General features: G+C 42.3%; 1 protein-coding gene across 1 annotated transcript in view; it reads left to right on the top strand.

The window, feature by feature from the left end:
- The window catches only part of LOC308308296 (dedicator of cytokinesis protein 9), a 133,537-nt gene that overhangs the window by 57,342 nt on the left and 58,728 nt on the right, over nt 1-17,467 (top strand). The window contains exon 3 of the mRNA XM_080753680.1: nt 9,541-9,630. Coding sequence (XP_080609806.1) covers nt 9,541-9,630 — 90 coding nt within the window. The remainder of the gene's footprint in view (nt 1-9,540; nt 9,631-17,467) is intronic.

Genomic DNA, 17,467 nt, shown 5'->3' with positions numbered 1-17,467 from the left:
AAAATATTTTTTTTTCTGGGTATTTAAGGAGGATCTGAGGGGTCTAACTAGGGGTTTGTCATGATGCTGAATCCATTGCAGGCATTTGTTTTGCACAAAAAACATTCCGTGGGCTAGAAATGGTCTCAGAAAACAATACACGTATGGGTGAGTATTCATGTTAGTCGGAGGCCTTAGGGTTTTTTTCTCTCGTGCTAATCAGTCTAAAAGTTCAAAACTTTGCACAGATGTAGCTCAGGGCATGCTCTAATGATTTAGCTAGGGCGCCCGAGTCTGCGACATTCGGGGTCGCCACAGCGGCCAAATCAAGTTGGGCTCCCATCGACTTTAGTGATGAAAAGTGATGAGTCATCACTTTTTAGAGTTTTTTGGGTGCTGTGGCGACCCCGAATAATGAATTAACGAATTTTGCACATCTGTGCAAAATTTTGAACTTTTAGACTGATTAGCACGAGAAAAAAAACCCTAAGGCCTCCGACTAACATGAATACTCACCCATACGTGTATTGTTTTCTGAGACCATTTCTAGCCCACGGAAAGTTTTTTGTGCAAAACAAATGCCTGCAATGGATTCAGCATCATGACAAACCCCTAGTTAGACCCCTCAGATCCTCCTTAAATACCCAGAAAAAAAATCTTTTTCTGGGTATTTTCCTCCTGTATAGAAAGTCAATGGGAGCCCAATTGGATTGCGCAATACGGCAGTACCATGGGGTGCCCATCTTGGCACCCATCTTAAAATGATTAAGTATGTTATGGACAACATCTGTGCCAAATTTGGCGAATTTGCGAGAATCTCAACCAAACAGTCCTTTTATTTCCCTGGGCTCCCCGACTACTCTGAGATGTAGTGGAGTAGAAGAATTGGAAATTGGAAATACTCCAGAAAAAAAAGAAAAAAACAACAACAACTCAAAGTTGAGTAAATGCACTTACAGTAGTTACTTTACACCCAGTCCTTCAGAAGTATTCAAGATGTGAGTCAGTGGACGGTCTTGAGGTTTGTCATCATTTTGGTCCATATTTCTGATACAATTTGTTTCTCTGTCATTCATGTGAGGCAGGTATGCTCTGCAGTGGTCTTTCACATGCTGCTTGGAGTTCCGACAAGATGGCGACCGAGTAGGACGCGTTTGTTGAGCTCTGTGGAGGTGCATAGTTTTCACATTTTTTAAGCCCATTTTTTACTGCCTGTATAGTTCTTTTGAGACTTTAAACGCCCAAAACACTGGTGAGCGTCTGTTTTTGCAGTTGTTTCGTGTTTCATGCCGAATACGATTAACACGAGGTCGAGGAGTACCAGGTCTCCGACCGCAAACGCTGACAACATGGCCGGCGCAATGCAGGGCGACGCTGACGCTCCGGTTACAAAGAGCATGCTGCGCGAGGTCCTCAAGGAATCACTGAAAGAGTTTATGGATGGTTTTATTCAACCCATGATGCTTGGCTTGGAGAAGAAATTACTGAAGAAGATTGATGACTTCGGAAAGGAGCTGCGTCCTGCAGTCGCCACGCTGAACACGACCGTGGCTGAACATGGGGAGGCCATTGAGAACTTTGGTTCCTCCATGGACAGTTTGCAGATGTGTATCACTGAATTGGAGAGAAGATGTGCTAATCTGGAGGAGAAGCTCGTCATAGCAGAAGACCGGAGTCGTAGGAACAACATAAGAGTGATTGGGATCTCTCCTGGGCTAGAAAAGGCTGACCCAGTGGCCTTTATCCAGTCTTTTTTGCAGAAAACATTCCCCGACGAGTTTCCCGACTCCCCCCCGGAGGTGGATCGTGCTCATCGGACCGGCAATCCACGTTCTGATAAGCCAAGGGCTTTCCTGGCAAGGATCCATTTTTTCCGGGTAAAGGAACGCATACTCCAGCTCTCCAGGAAAGCAGGCCAACTGACATACAATGGCAAAAAGGTGTATATTTTCCCCGACTGGTCTGCTGAAACATCAAAGAGAAGGGCAGCTTTCGGGCCAGTAAAAGAATTCCTACGTTCCATCACCGCGGAAGGAGTGAAATACGGGATAAGGCACCCGAGCAAATTCTGGATAACCGTGGATGAGGCGACTTCTACTTTCAACTCACCCAAGGAAGCTCTGGCCTTTTGCAAGGATAAGTTCAAGACTCCAGGTGCTGCGGACGAGACTCTAGCTACGCAGGATGATGAGACGACAGTTACAGAGAACTAACTTTTACCAGGGACACTTTTGCTTTCGTGATCGCGTGCTTTCAAACACATTCTGCCGATGTGATATCCTTTTGCCTTTAATGGACTGTTGGTAAGCTGGCTGGGACTTTGGAGATGACTTTTACGCAGCGTCTTTCTTTCCTCACTCTCTCCTCCTCCTCCTCCCCAAAGGGTGAGTTGTTAATGTAAGCCTACTTATTGTTTTGGACTCATCATCTGACTTGACGTTGTGTTTTCAAGTGTCTCGTTTCATAATACCTATTTTATTTGTATCGAAGAATAAGATATATTTTATTTTTTAACAAGATCTGTAAGCAGATGGGTGTTACTCGTTTTAATTTAGGTTACCGCAAGGAGAGAGGATTTAGGGCTGCTAAAGCTATAAGCATAATTCACTGTCTTTTTTGTTTGAATATAATGGACATTGTTCTTGTTATTATTGTATTCCTTTTCTTTGCTCTTATTGAGCGTTGTGCTGCTTACTATATAGGTCTAGAGGGTTTTATCTCTCTCTGTTAAGCTTTGTCTAACGGGTTCCGTGTCGCGGTTCAGACGGAGCCTGCTCTCTCTCTTGTCTTTCCTCTATGTCTCTCTATCTATCTCGGCTTTCCCTCTCTCTCTCTCTCTCTCTCTCTCTCTCTCTCTCTCTCTCTCTCTCTATGGCTCTCTCTCTCGCTGTGTGTGTGTGTGTGTGTGTCTCTCTCTCTCTCTCTCTCTCTCTCTCTTTCTGTTAGGTAATGGCGGCTATGTTGGTTGTTAGTTTATGGTTCGTTTATGCCTCCTAAAACGCTACTTTCTCGGGTAGGAGGGCGAGACTGGGCTTTGGCCTTTGTATTGAGTAATGTAGCCTACTGTTTAAGGTGAAACAGATATAAATAATATGGTCTAAATTGTGAAGGCTCCGCGGTTCCAGAGACCACTCGCTCTCCCGCCCTTTCTCTATGTCTCTCTACCTATCTCTGCTTCTCCTCTCTCTCTCTCTCTCCCTGGCTCATTGACTCGTTCTTTTTTTTTCCTTTTTTTTCTAATCTCAATAGCTGGCGGATGTACGATCTCGTGGCGCGTTGGCTCTACGTGCTTGTGGATCCGCTGTCTGGGGGGGGGGGGGGGGGGGGTAGTTATTTAACTACTTTACTTGTTGTCTTCTAAAATGTTAATTTCTTGATGGGGGGAGAGGGGAGCTCTGTATTGGGATATTTATTTTGTAGTCGTGATTGGGTAGGTTCACTGTTTGAAGTATGGTAGTTTACTGTTTAAGACGGAAACAGACTTAACTAATATGATTGACATTTATCTAAGTTTGCACTGGCCTTTTGGGCATGTACAGGGAGCTGTATATGGCGCAGTATGCATTATGTGTGCTGTGTTGTATATGGTTTCCTGATCATACATAACTGTGTTTTATGTAAATACTTATGTATACAGACTTTTCTTTTCTTTCTTTTTTTCCCCCTTCTAATTAGTAATTGTGGTTTGTATACATGGATGCATGGGGGGGGGGGGCTGTATGTGGCGCAGTATGCATTAACACTGTGTGTGCTTTGCTGCATATGGCCCCCCGGATGTGCTTTTAATTTCTATTTCTAACTACATATATAAGTGCATATATTTTTTATATCATATACACTGATTTCCTTTTTATTTATTTTTATTATTAATATTATATTAGTGCCTTGTCGTGGTGACAGCCTTATTTCCACTTATCTGTCACAAGTGTTTGGTTATTTGCATTAACGTGGCTTATAGGGCTTTATCACATTCTAGGTGGGCCTAATGCTGGACTGATTATTATTATTACAGTTGTTATAGTCCCCTCATTTTTTTTTCCCTTTATTCTTTTCTTTTTTCTCTCCCCCTTCTTTACTAGAAATGTTAACATACCATTCTCATTTATTTAAGTGATATGAAGTGGGGAGATTGATCATAATTTGAGCGGATGGAATGTTTGAGAGCTATTCAGCCACGAGAAGGCACTTTTTTGTTGTTGTTGTTTTTACTTTGGTGATCTGTTATATATTTACATAATCACCAGAGGGCAATGTATGGTTACTTTTGGGCAGTTACTTGTTTGCACTCTCTGACAGAGTGAAATGAAGGTTGACTAATAGGTTGATGGGGTGGGGAACTGTTTTTGTGCACTCTGATGCTAATGGGGTTTTCCCCCTCAAGCTTCAATGTTATGTGTTTTTTTATGTTCGTTTGATGTTGCTTTTTCCTTTCTGTTCCTTTTGGGGTTGTTTTGTTTTTCTGTGGGGAAGGTTTGTTGTGAGGGACCAACTAGGAAATTCTAAAATGTTCTACTGTGCTTGCTGTGCGTATGGTTTGAACCACAATTATGACAGAATATAAATTTCTAAGTTTCAATGTAAGGGGAGCGAATATACCGCATAAGCGAACCAGCATTTTGGGGGTTTTGCGATCTAAATCAATTGACTTTGCATTTATACAGGAGTCTCATCTTTTAAAAGAGCATTCCAACCGATTGGCTAATAAACATTATCGTGTTTTAGCCTTTTCAGCTGCTTCTTCCAAAACCAAGGGAGTAGCCATATTGGCTAGACGTAACCTTAGGTTGGATTTTTTGGGTGATTGGTCTGACAGTGACGGGAGGATAGCTGTTGCTAAAATCCGCTTGGAGGGTAAAATGCTAGCACTAGTCTCTGTGTATGCTCCAAATGTTTTAGACAAAGAGTTTTACAAATTACTAACTAAAACCTTATTGGAACTGACGGATTTCAAAATCATTGTTGGTGCTGACTTCAATGCAACATGGCAACATAACCTAGATAGATCCACTGGGGTAGAAAGCAGAGAACAAGCACTAGCGTCTGCAGAACTACGTGCTTGGGCAAACTCAACTGGCTTACTCGACATCTGGCGTTTAATGAACCCAACGGTTAGAGATTTTTCTTTTCTGTCGGGTAGGCATGCTTCATTCTCTAGGATCGATTACGTTTTTGCCCCTGTTAGCTTGTTTCATAAAATTGCCAAGGTAGAGTTGCTCCCAATGTCACTCTCGGATCACAAGGCGGTGCTGTGTGTTGCTTCACTGAAACAGGTTATAGATAGAGCTCCTAGATGGCGGTTTAACACCACACTGCTGCGCGATGCGGCATTTGTAGCTCAGTTTCAAACTGGTTTGCGCGAATTTATAAATATCAATACAGGCTCAGTTGAGGATCCCAGAATTCTTTGGGATGCAATTAAAGGCTTTATCAGGAGTAATACAACCCTCTATGCGTCCACTCAGAGAAAATTAAGGTCAGCCAAACTGGTGGAATTGGAATCTCGGTTTTCTACTTTGGATAATTCTCTCCAAAATAACTTTGATGTTAGTACAGCAACCCAGAGAGAGCTAGTTAAGAAAGAAATTAACTCCATTCTCAAGCGCCGCTCAGAATTTCAAATGAAACGCACAAGGCAAAACTACTATTTTAATAGTGCAAGACCCAGTCACTTACTGGCTTTACGTCTTAGATCCAATGAGCATTTTGCTGATATTGTTAGTGTCAAATCAACAACGGGAGCCATGGTTACAGAACCCAAAGAGGTCAATGCCACGTTTCGTGCTTTTTATGATGAGCTCTACACCTCCGAGGTCATTCACGATGATGCAGTATGCAATGATTTTTTATCCAACATACAGTTACCAACCCTTAGCGAGGCGGATGCGGAAGCCTTAGATAGACCGCTCCATCTGGCGGAATTACAGGAAGCTGTGCTCGCAATGCGTAGGGGCAAGTCGCCTGGTTTGGATGGGATACCCCCTGAACTTTATGCCATCTTTTGGGAAGATCTAGGTCAGCTGATGCTAGACATGTTTCGATATGCAATTGAAAGTGGCTCTTTCTCCAGGGATGTGAATGTAGCTATTATATCATTATTGTTGAAGAAGAACAAGGATCCCACAGATTGCGCAAGCTATAGACCGCTTTCACTTTTGAATTCTGATCTAAAAGTTTTTGCTAAGGTGCTTGCGCGTCGCTTGCAGGGTTTTATGACCACCTTAGTACACTGTGATCAGACAGGTTTCATAGGAACTAGACTAGCCTCTGATAATGCTAGACGACTATTGCATATCATCGATAGGGCTAAGGAGCTGAGGACCCCCGCCGCAGTGTTGTCGCTCGATGCGTTGAAAGCATTTGATCGTCTGGAATGGTCTTACCTGTGGGCTGTACTAGATAAAATGGGATTTGGTGCTTCATTCATACATTTTGTTAAAGTACTTTATTCTAATCCGTCAGCGATGGTCCTAACCGGTAAGATCTGTTCGCCGCTATTCACGATTGGCAGATCTTCAAGGCAGGGTTGTCCCCTTAGTCCTCTCCTTTTCGCACTTTCACTCGAACCCTTGGCTCAGACAGTGCGTCAGTCTGCAGATATTACTCCTGTTTCGATTAACAACACACAGCATCGCATTTCCCTATATGCTGATGATATTCTACTGTTCATTGAGAATGCACCACAGTCAATTACTCACGTCCTTCAAATTTTTGATCAGTTCAGTTCCATTTCCGGCTACAAAATTAATTGGACGAAGTCAGCCCTTCTACCTCTAAATGATCAGATGAGATCTGCTATCCTGCCGCCCATAATCCCAGTAGTAAGCCAATTCAAATATCTTGGCATAGATATTTTCCCCTCTCTTCAGGCTATTGTTAAGAACAACTATGGTGACACTCTAAATAAGATTTGTCTTGATTTAGATAGATGGTCATCTTTGCCCAACTCTCTCCAAGCTCGAGTTTCAATCATAAAGATGAATGTTCTTCCTAGGGTTAACTTTGTAAGCTCTATGCTCCCTTTGCCACCACCGCCGCAATACTGGAATAAGCTTCACTCTTCGATATCTAAGTTTGTGTGGAAAGGGAAACGCCCTCGTCTTAAACTTTCTCTATTACAACGTGCTAGAGATGATGGCGGCCTTTCATTGCCCAACTTTAAATTTTATTATTGGGCCTTCACGCTCCGCCCCCTTTTAAATTGGTTTAACCCAGCAAATAAGGTTTCTTGGAGAGAGCTTGAGGAGAGTTTAGTGCAGCCTGTTGAATTGAGAGATCTTATCTATTCAAACATAACTACACATCAATGCAAAGTTCGCTTTGGACCTATCATTTCTCATTTAGTGGCAGTTTGGAGGGCAGCTGAAAAGATGTGTAAGATTGATTGTAAATGGAACTTATTTTCCCCAGTGTTCAATAATCAAAGACTTTTAATCGAGGATCGCCCCATTCGCTTTCCAAGGTGGAGGGCTAAGGGGATTCGTACATTAGGGGACTTATTTGATAGAAATGGTTTACGACCTTTTCGAGATTTGTGTGACATCTTCAATCTGCCTGGAAATACCCTTTTTTTCTACTTCCAACTGAGAACGTCCATGAGGACCTACGGGGTCCCATGGCAAGCTCCCCTTAGATTGCACCCCTTCCATGAGTTTATCTGTGATGGTAACAGAACAAGAGGTTTGGTTTCCACCCTCTATGGTTTTTTATTAGACTGTAGTTATGGGCCCCTATCTGTTGATACTGTTTGGAGGAATGATGTACCAAATTTGGACCCTGACTTTTGTTGGGACACAGTATGGTCTAACATTAGGCTATCTTCTAGAAATTCAGACCATCAACAAATTCATTTAAATTTTGTTCATCGGACTTATTTAACTCCCCGCAGACTATGTGCTATGAGGATTTTGAATAATCCCAACTGCACTCTCTGCGCCTCAAATAGTATTGGTACCTTCCTTCACATGGTTTGGGAATGCCCAAATGTGTCGTCATTCTGGAATATGGTTGCCTCCAAACTTTCAACTATTTTTAGTATTAATATCATATCTTCTCCTTCTTTATTTTTATTAAATGACGTCTCACAGTTGCAACTAAACAATATACGCAAGCGCATCTTCTTTGCTGGATTAACGGCGGCGAAGAAGATGGTAGCTACGCGGTGGAAACCTCCTCATACGTTAACGTTTCGCCAGTGGGCCTTGACCTTTCTAGATATAGTATATTTAGAGCAGTCGATAGCAAGGTTACACGGAGCAAAAGAAGAAAACATTAATATGTGGTCGGACATTGCAGATAAGCTTAAGGCTATGATTCAAGAAATCACTATATAGTGGTAACAGCCTAGCACAGGCATGCACTATTGTACATTCCGTGTTGGTCCGGGGAAAGGGGGTGGGTGGGTTTTCTTTTCCTTTTCTTGTTTTGCTATTGTTTGTGTTGTTTGTCTGTTAATTGCATTTTTCTTTTGATTAATGTTTTACTTTTTCTTGTTCTATTCATATGTATGTCTCTAATTTCATGTTTTGGAAAATAAAAATAATTGATAACAAAAAAAAAAGTCTTTCACATGCTGCTTGTGTTGTAATTCCATCCCTTTTAAGTAAAATGTCCCCCAAAGAAACTCCCATGGGAAAGCGAGCGATTTCCAAAACACTCCCTTGACAAGTTATTATCCGGAGAGATCTTAGTGAGATACTGGACGTCAAACATGGCTCAGTGGAGCTAGAAAACATAGGCTCCTAAAACCCCTAAAAACAATGAACTTGTCATAATGGGAATGAATGTCAGCGATGGGCATTTTAAGCACACATAAATCCTCCTACCGCTTTTTTTTTGGGGGGGGGGGGGGGGCTTTTATGCCTTTACTGGATAGGACAGTAGACTGACAGGAAATGGGGGAGAGAAAGGTCGTCCGGATCGGGAATAGAACCGCCGCCGCCGCCAGGCAATGCCTAATATAAAGTGGCATCGCCAGTGGTGATGCCAGTGGTGAGCGCACCTCATAGCGCGCTCTTCTGGCGCACAAGGCGCAAGTTGGCACCTCGACAGAGTGCAGTTCTAATTCACTATGCATTGGAGGCAATAGCATAGTAAATGAGCCATAAATCAGTACAGTGAGTCAGCCTACAGTAGAGTGGTCATTAGACTGAAGCTTAAAGGGGAGCATTAGACGTGTTGAGATACTGACTCCAGCTACTCTGAGAGACCCTGTACGCCAGTGGCCGAGAGCCAGACCCTGGGTGTGTCTGTGGGTCCAGGACTTGGAACAATATGGAGAAGCATCCTGCTTCTCTCACATTCCTCCCCTTTGAACCGCAACAAAGACATCGGCTTTTCTTTCTAGAAGAATATTAAAGGGAGCAGTCGGCACAATCATGTCCAGCTGCGCCCACACACTGCATGTGTTGCTTGGGAAAAGGTGTCGGGTTTGAACAACGTCTTACCTAATTTAGCTTTGTATGTTTCGTTGTAATTGTACTGTATATCTCTATGGTTGTCCTGTGTATATATAATATGGTGTTTAGTCATGGTATGAATCCTCTTATTTTCCCCCATCTATAGATTTCAACATTAAGACGCCAAGGAAGAACCCTCTACCCTACAGTGCCTGACAATGCAGAGAAAGAGGCCCAGAGTCTATTTGTCCAAGAGGTAAACTCCTGTTTTATAGTAATAATTCCACACAACTGAAAATGTGTCCTGACTCCTGAGCATGCAGTGGGTTTTATAGACAGTATGGCGCTCTCAGCCAGGGTTGATTTGATTAGCTATTGTTCCATGAAGACATACCATGCCACCTTATGGAGACAAATACAAATAATCTTTCAGAAGTTTCCCTAGCACTACATGGCAGAATAAATACCATATGACCACCTGTTAGACTGTACACACTTGAGCTCCCACAGGATTTCCTAATTGTTTATTTAACGTGTCCAACCACACAGAATTTCCATTTTGCTTAGCACATTCTTCATGACACAAAGTTATTTTATTGTTTGGGGTGCTTATTAGGCCCACCACTCCTTACTGGAGCCTGTCCAGTTGACTGGGCTATTTCTTACTGTTTCGGATTTTCTTCCTAAACATCTATTCAAGCCAGTGGATTAAGAACTGATAAAGTGTAATTAACCTTTACTGTCCAGTGACAAGCCCATCAGACTTTTGGTATTTTACTGTAGTTGATTGTTTATAGTGGTGCCTCCCTGTGTGAGTCTTGAAAATGTCTGCTGAACATTTGATTGTGATGTTCCAAATGTGGTTTTCACAGTAATCAGTTAGTCAAGTTAAAATACTGCCATGAAACATCCAAACATTTAATTATTCCCAGTTTGTGCTCAAACATACAGTATTTCCTGTGCAGTGCACAATGGTTTATGTATGTCCTGCCCAGTACTGTCCTCTCTGTCCTCATAAGCCAGTGGCCAACTGGTTGTTGTCAGTTTACCTTTCATTTCAAAGGTCAGTGTTCAGGGAATCCTGTCTTAAATCATAAAGATATCATTGTGACATCACCAGGACAGCTGCTGAGATCAGCCCGGCAAGAGCCCCTCTGTTTCTCCCTTGTCCCACTGATCAAATTGCACTTGGCCACCCCCATCAGAGCACTTCTGGTAAACGGCACACGTTTCTTTATGGTAGATACAACTGTGTTGTCCATATAACCGCTGACTTTAACAATGAACAGATGTCTTCATTCCAAGCCAGAGAGATAGAGCTCTACTCCCTCCCAGTTCGTTGTTGGTCATAATAATACATGGTTAGAATGAGGTGAAGGGTGCACACACAGGCCTTAAACTGACTTCCACTTTACTGACAAAAAAACTGAAGATAATTCTTTGTCTTGGCTTCAGTGTGCATAGAGTTCAGAGGGTTCTTTGATATAGTGCTGAAAACAGCTATTTTGTTTTGAATTTTGGCTTCAATGATCCACTAAACCATGTTGTAATTTAAAATCACTGTCCACTTAATCAATAGACCCCAGCCACAGCTGCTGTACAGAATGAAACACAATAAGCTGAATGCAGCGGTTTTATCATATTAATATCAAAGGTCTCTCAGTTACAGATGTTTTCTGCAGCCGTCCAGCTGGTGGACAGAACATGCACAGAGGAAACACCTGCATGAATGATAGAAACATTGTCATTGTTTTCCCACAAATACTAAAGATCCCGTGGCAGGTTTTAAATTCTGCCAACTGTCTGTCAAAGATGAGCGCTCTCTTTGATTTCTCTTCCTCTTCCTGCAGAGATCCTAATCTGATTGGACAAGAAAAAAAGCACTAGCAGACAGCAAGGCTGCGTTAGATTAGGATACCTCCTATTGATGCAGCCCTGCCGTACAGGGACGGTTGCCTTTCGCAGGAGAACCTAACAGCGTGGTTTGTTACTCACTGATCGTTGTGTGTTTCCTCAGTGCATCAAGACCTACAACTCTGACTGGCATGTCGTTAACTACAAGTATGAGGACTATTCTGGGGACTTTCGGCAACTTCCAAAGTAAGTCTCTTGTGTACAATGACAACCCTACCTTCACGTAAGTGATGTGGATATAGCCTCACGACATGCTTCAGCTGGGAAAGTGGGAACGGCTACCATGCAATGCATGGATGCCAGAGATACAAACTGAAACACACTCATGCGCACGCACCTGTACACACATAGTATTTAACATACTGTATAACGATACGCCGGTGATAATTCTTAATTCACTCAATATTGTTTTCTCCTTTTGTGTAACATCAATGATCCCTTTGCTTTACCCTGTGTGGAAACCACCGTCAGAGTTAGAAGATTGTGTTATGAGCTTGGCTGTCTTTCCTGAAGAATAGTTTTTATTGCCATTGTGTTTAAATGACAGAAACATCAGAGACCTTGGCACAATTGCTGTTGCCAATCCTTTTGTCCTTGCATTGGTGCCAGGGAAGTTGAAACAATACTACATGACGTTGCTTCCCCATTCAAATTTCACAATAGTTTCCCCTAATGTGTATTCATCTTTGGTATTTATTTTCCTTTTTACCCCCCAGCGCTGCCATTAGTTGTTCCGCGCACGCGTGTGTGTGCGCGCTCCATTGTACTTGTCTACTGTTTCTTTCTCTCTCTCTCTCTCTCTCTCTCTCTCTCTCTCTCTCTCTCTCTCTCTCTCTCTGGATAATTGTAAAACATTTCCTTATTTAATATTATCATCATCAATTCCATTTAGTTCATATACATATTAAGAAATGCATTTGCCCTTTTGTATTAATGATAGGAATCAGACAGTTATTGAGAAAGCAATACTTTTATTCATGCAATGACAGGCAGGCCGATCTTTATTGAACCCCAACGTTCATTCAATGTTGTCATACTGTAGCTGTCATCAAGTACATCTCCAACGTTTACAAATGGCTAGGTTTCATCTGCAGTTCCTAGTTTATCATCTGCAAGTTATATTAGACTGTTAAATTGACTAGTGTTGACAATTATCTTTTACAGCAAAGTGTCCAGACCGGACAAGTTGGCCATCCATGTGTTTGAGGTGGATGAGGATGTTGACAAAGACGAGGTGAGTTCATATCATGGATGCAGTGTGTTAGAGTTCTAGCCAACCCAAGTCATTGAGTCCTATTATATGAACAGAATATAGAAAGAGACATGATTCAGTGCTGTGCAAGTTACTGAGTTATACTATCCTTTAAATTACTTTTTATCTTCTTGGAATCGCATCTTTCCAGGGAACTAACTTGCCTTTCCTGTTTCCATCACAGTTGTTGTAAAGATGAAAGCCTCGCAATGCCTTAATAGCTCATTTTAATGTAAAGGATTATGTGCAATTACGACTATTAAACGACTTTGCTGGCTGTCATCGTTTCAACGGTTTTGGATTCCTCTCCTTTTTTCTCTCAGGCTCAAGTCTTCAAGGCCCTTTGCTCCATTAATCTTCACCTAATCTATGTAATTGTGTGTGTGTGTGTGTGTGTGTGTGTGTGTGTGTGTGTGTGTGTGTGTGTGTGTGTGTGTGTGTGTGTGTGTGTGTGTGTGTGTGTGTGTGTGTGTGTGTGTGTGTGTGTGTGTGTGTGTGTGTGTGTGTGACTTTGTCTAGCTATACTTATGGGGACTAAACGCATGTTCACACAGTCACCTGCAGGGGACCTCTGACAGTGTGGGGACAAAATAGTAGGTCCCCACAATGTTTAGGGTTAGGTTTAGGGATAGAGGTTAGGGTAAGGCCACAGGACTTGCATAAAAATGAATGGAAGTCTATGTAATGTCCCCACAAGTGATGTGTGTGTGTGTGTGTGTGTGTGTGTGTGTGTGTGTGTGTGTGTGTGTGTGTGTGTGTGTGTGTGTGTGTGTGTGCGTGTGCGTGCGTGCGTGCGCGCGCGTGTGTGCGTGTGTGAGAGAACAGTGTAAATTATCCTCTGTTGGTCTTGGATTGGCTGATGGGAGCACACACACCCCTGAGAGCTCAGAGGTCACCAGATAGAAACATAACTTTGAAGGGCTGACAGGCCACGATGTCTGAAAGCCTTCAAAGTAGCAATGATAGTCTGAGGCTTTTGATGATTCGGACGCTATCTAGCAGGTCATCAGGGGCATGCTGTCTAACAAGACATATTACGGTGACAGTCAATCAACTAGGAAGATCTTGTTCTGATGCTGTGTCAAACTATGCCCCCTGTAGGTGATGAAACACTTCATGATTTGCAGAAAGATACAGGGTTCCCACGGTCATGAAATTCCTGGAAATATTTTGAAATTAGAAAAATATTTTTCCAGTACTGGAAAAGTTTTTGAATTGATCAAGGGTCCTGGAAGGTCCTGGAAAAAATACCTATGCAATTTGGTTATTGATTTTGTTTATACCTCCGTTTAAACATTGCCCAAATTGTCAAATATTAAAGGCAGAAATTGTGTTATACAAAATTCCTCTACTCTTAGTGCTCGTCAGGGTGGGGGGTCCCTAGTTCAAATATGAGGCTCACGGCCTGTGGTTGAGAACCACTGGCATACACTACCTGTCTTTGGGCATTGCGCATAGGAGTAAGCGACTTGTTATTGAGCTGAATTATTGTTTTATAGTCCTGGAAATCGGGTTAAATATTCTGGAAAAGTTTTGGAAAAGTTTTGGAAAAGTTTTGGAAATTAATTGGTAAAAATGTGTGGGAACCCTGAAGATATACTGTGGGCGCCTGTTGGCCTAGCGGTCCAGGCACATACCATACCACATATAGGCTCTGATGCCTGGCAGCGGATTCGGGTCCCGATCCGACAGCCTTTGCTGCGTGTCACTCCCTGTCTCTCTCCCTGTTTCCTGTCTGCCTACTGTAAGGCAGAAAAGTAAAGTTTCTAAATATCTTTAAAAAAAGAAAGATATGCTGTCTACACAGTTAAATCCTCAGTGTTAATTTATCAATGTTTAACTTTAAGAAAGTACAATTGTAAAATTGACCATTATACATTTACACTGTCTATCGGCTTCAATGCAGGACCTATAGGCTCAAAGCAAATTTGAGACATTGGCGTTTGTGCAAAGAATATTGCATCTGTTTCCTGTATAATTGTGCATTGAATAATAAATGCTCTCCTTGGAGTGGATGAGGGTCATGGTCTGGTCTGTTCTGCCCAGCTTCCATATGACAGGGGAGGGACGCTTTATCAGCGCCAATGAACCTGCCCAAATCTGCCCTCACCTCCATCATTCTTATAGAATCTATGAGATAGATCATTCTTTTAAACGGGATGCTCGCCATGACTTTGCACTGTGCTGATGAAAGAGAAGGGATTAAAACTATTGTCCCTAAAATCCCCAGAATAATTAATAACCATTTTACACATGTGCTTTGCATTTTGTTATGCAGTAAATAATAATGTACTGTATACAGAAATGTATCCAGAAAATAACAAAATTTGCAACAAAATATGTCAAAATATAGATTTTTCGTTGGAAATCAGTTATTCTCAGCGAGGAGCAGCATCATACTGTACAACAAAGTATACATTGCCTATTAAAACATTGTAGTGCAAGAGGGATTTCAGAGTGCGTGAACCCCATGATTGTGTCTGACCCTATGGGGGGAGCGGTCTGTGCTGTCTAGACAATGATGAGTGGAAGCAGACCCTGAACTTTTTCCAGACGCTCCGCGGATCACTCCCAAGACATGCCTGAAAATATTCCTAAATGCTGCCAACACTTTCTGAAAATCTTTTCGCTCACTGTAACCGAGGGAAAAGAAATTATACTGGACAATGGGCATCTTAAAAACCCATTCATTACTGGTCGATCGTAAACGTGTCTGGGACACGGTTTCTTCGCTGTAGTCTGTCAGCAGCTGGCAGTGTAACTGCTCATGACATGTGTTCTCTTTACGGTGGGGCTGATCTAAAGCAGGGCAGCTGATGCCCCACCATCTTTTTCCTCTCCTAATTGTTTTTATATTTACACAGGTCATAATAGCTTAGTTACGGGTGGTTGCGTTCAGGGTATAATATCACGCCAGCCCGTGAAAGTGATGGTCTCACTCAACTAGGGCTGTCACGATTATGACATTTGACATCATGACGATTATTTGTCCCTCAAATAATTGCGATTGACGATTTAATTGTGTTTTTGTCGTTGACAATTACATTTCTGTTTGGCTTGTAGGCTTTGAAGTTGCACATGGTAGATATGACACATAACCTAAATATACAGAGAAATTACTGACATATTTGACAACTCTATACTTAAAGTTATACCATGTAACTTTTTTTATAAAACAAATCTTAAAATTGTCCTAACTGTTAAATCGCTAACGTTTTAGAACCCCCACTCCGTTATTTTCAGCTTCTAAAGCCTTCTCTTTATATGTTTTCTATGATCCCTACCGGGGACCGGTTTTCGCGGCAAAATTGCGTCATCACACTACCGGCCAATCACAGCGAGGGTTATACACTGCCGGCCAATCACAGCGCATCTTGGAGTGGGGTCGCTAGGGTGGCCATATTTGTAGTCTCCCGTGTGTCTCTATACTCGGGTGCACGGTGAAGCATGGGTGAAGGAGTGTATCTCCGGAATGGCTGAACGCACAGCAACCAGGGACCCCTCAAAAGATAGATCTCGGCGAGGTGGAGGCAGACGCGGGGGTGTGAGAACCGAAAAACGTCCGAAAGACGCGGACGCGACCGAGGTTTGCTATAGAGCTACTGACCACAAGTTGAGCAACTTACACAGTATAGCTTTAAAAAAGAACATTGATAGTGGAAATAGCCGATCTACAAGCTCACAACGTGTCGCGATGTGACGCGTTGTCAAATAATCACGATTAGACGATTATGTAATAATTGGGGGGTTGGTGGGTAAACCACCGCTCAGTTCACACGGGTGTGATTTTTTTTTTAAGTATAAAGTTGTCAAATATGCCAGTATTTTTTTTGTTTATTTAGGTTATGTGTCATATCTGCCATGTGCAACTTCAAGCCAAACAGCAATGTAATTGTCAACGACAAAAACACAATTAAATCGTTAATCGCAATTATTTGAGTGACAATTAATCGTCATGTTAAAATGTCATATCGTGACAGCCCTATTCATTTATTTGACTTTGCTGTAGTTTGTTTACCGTTCTCTTGTTTAGTGTCCCCACCCCCTAGACAAACCAGGACAAAAACATGTACAAATCATATCAATAAACAAGAGGGCAAATCATGGCTGCTGCTGCTGCCGCCCGTTTTGGTGCCCGACGCACATCTGGCCGTGCAAAATAACTTTTGCAATGCATCAGATCAATCTATGACCGTCGACTCAGCTCCACTGTGTGTGAATGAATGTGAGTGAGTGAGCAGTGAATTGCAGGCTGCGGCCCCCGCCACCAGTTCAAATGGATTAAACCATTGAGCAAGATATATGGGGCCAGGGATGATCACCCATCCCACCCTGGGCACTGCCACTTTAACCTGCTGCCCTCAGGCAGACGATTTCAGTCAATGAAGGCGAAAACAAACAGGATGAAAGACAGTTTTTATCCCAGCGCTGTAGCAGTGCTCAATAGGCAGCTAGGTACAGTATGTTAAGGTACAAGAGAGGAATTGGACTTTATGATATGGGACTTTTTATGCTTGGTTTATTTTATTACTTATGATTTTAGCTATTTATTATTTCATACTATCTTAATTTATTGTCTTGTAACGCACTTTAGGGGTTGCTCCAATTTCGTTGTTCTTGAAACTTGTTTTTTATGCAACAATGACAATAAAGTTCATTCATCACGCATGCTCGCATGCATGCATTAATTATTTTTATGCGGAGCAAATACATATTAGTTATTATGATGATGATCGGCTTGGCTCTTCTTTTTTTTTTCGGTGCGCTTTGGCAGCGTGATGCGTGCTGTGCATCATGGTAGCGGCGGCACTGGGGCAAATCAAGTGGAAGTCGAAACAAGAAAGCAGAAATTGAATCAATAAATAGAGAAGAAGAAATCACAGAAGTGTAATAGTATCAATAGAATCTATGAACCAAATCCCACACC

Source organism: Nannobrachium achirus (assembly GCF_963921795.1).
Source record: "Nannobrachium achirus genome assembly, chromosome: 22".
NCBI classification, from domain to species: domain Eukaryota; kingdom Metazoa; phylum Chordata; class Actinopteri; order Myctophiformes; family Myctophidae; genus Nannobrachium; species Nannobrachium achirus.
This window is presented reverse-complemented; position numbering and strand designations above follow the sequence as displayed.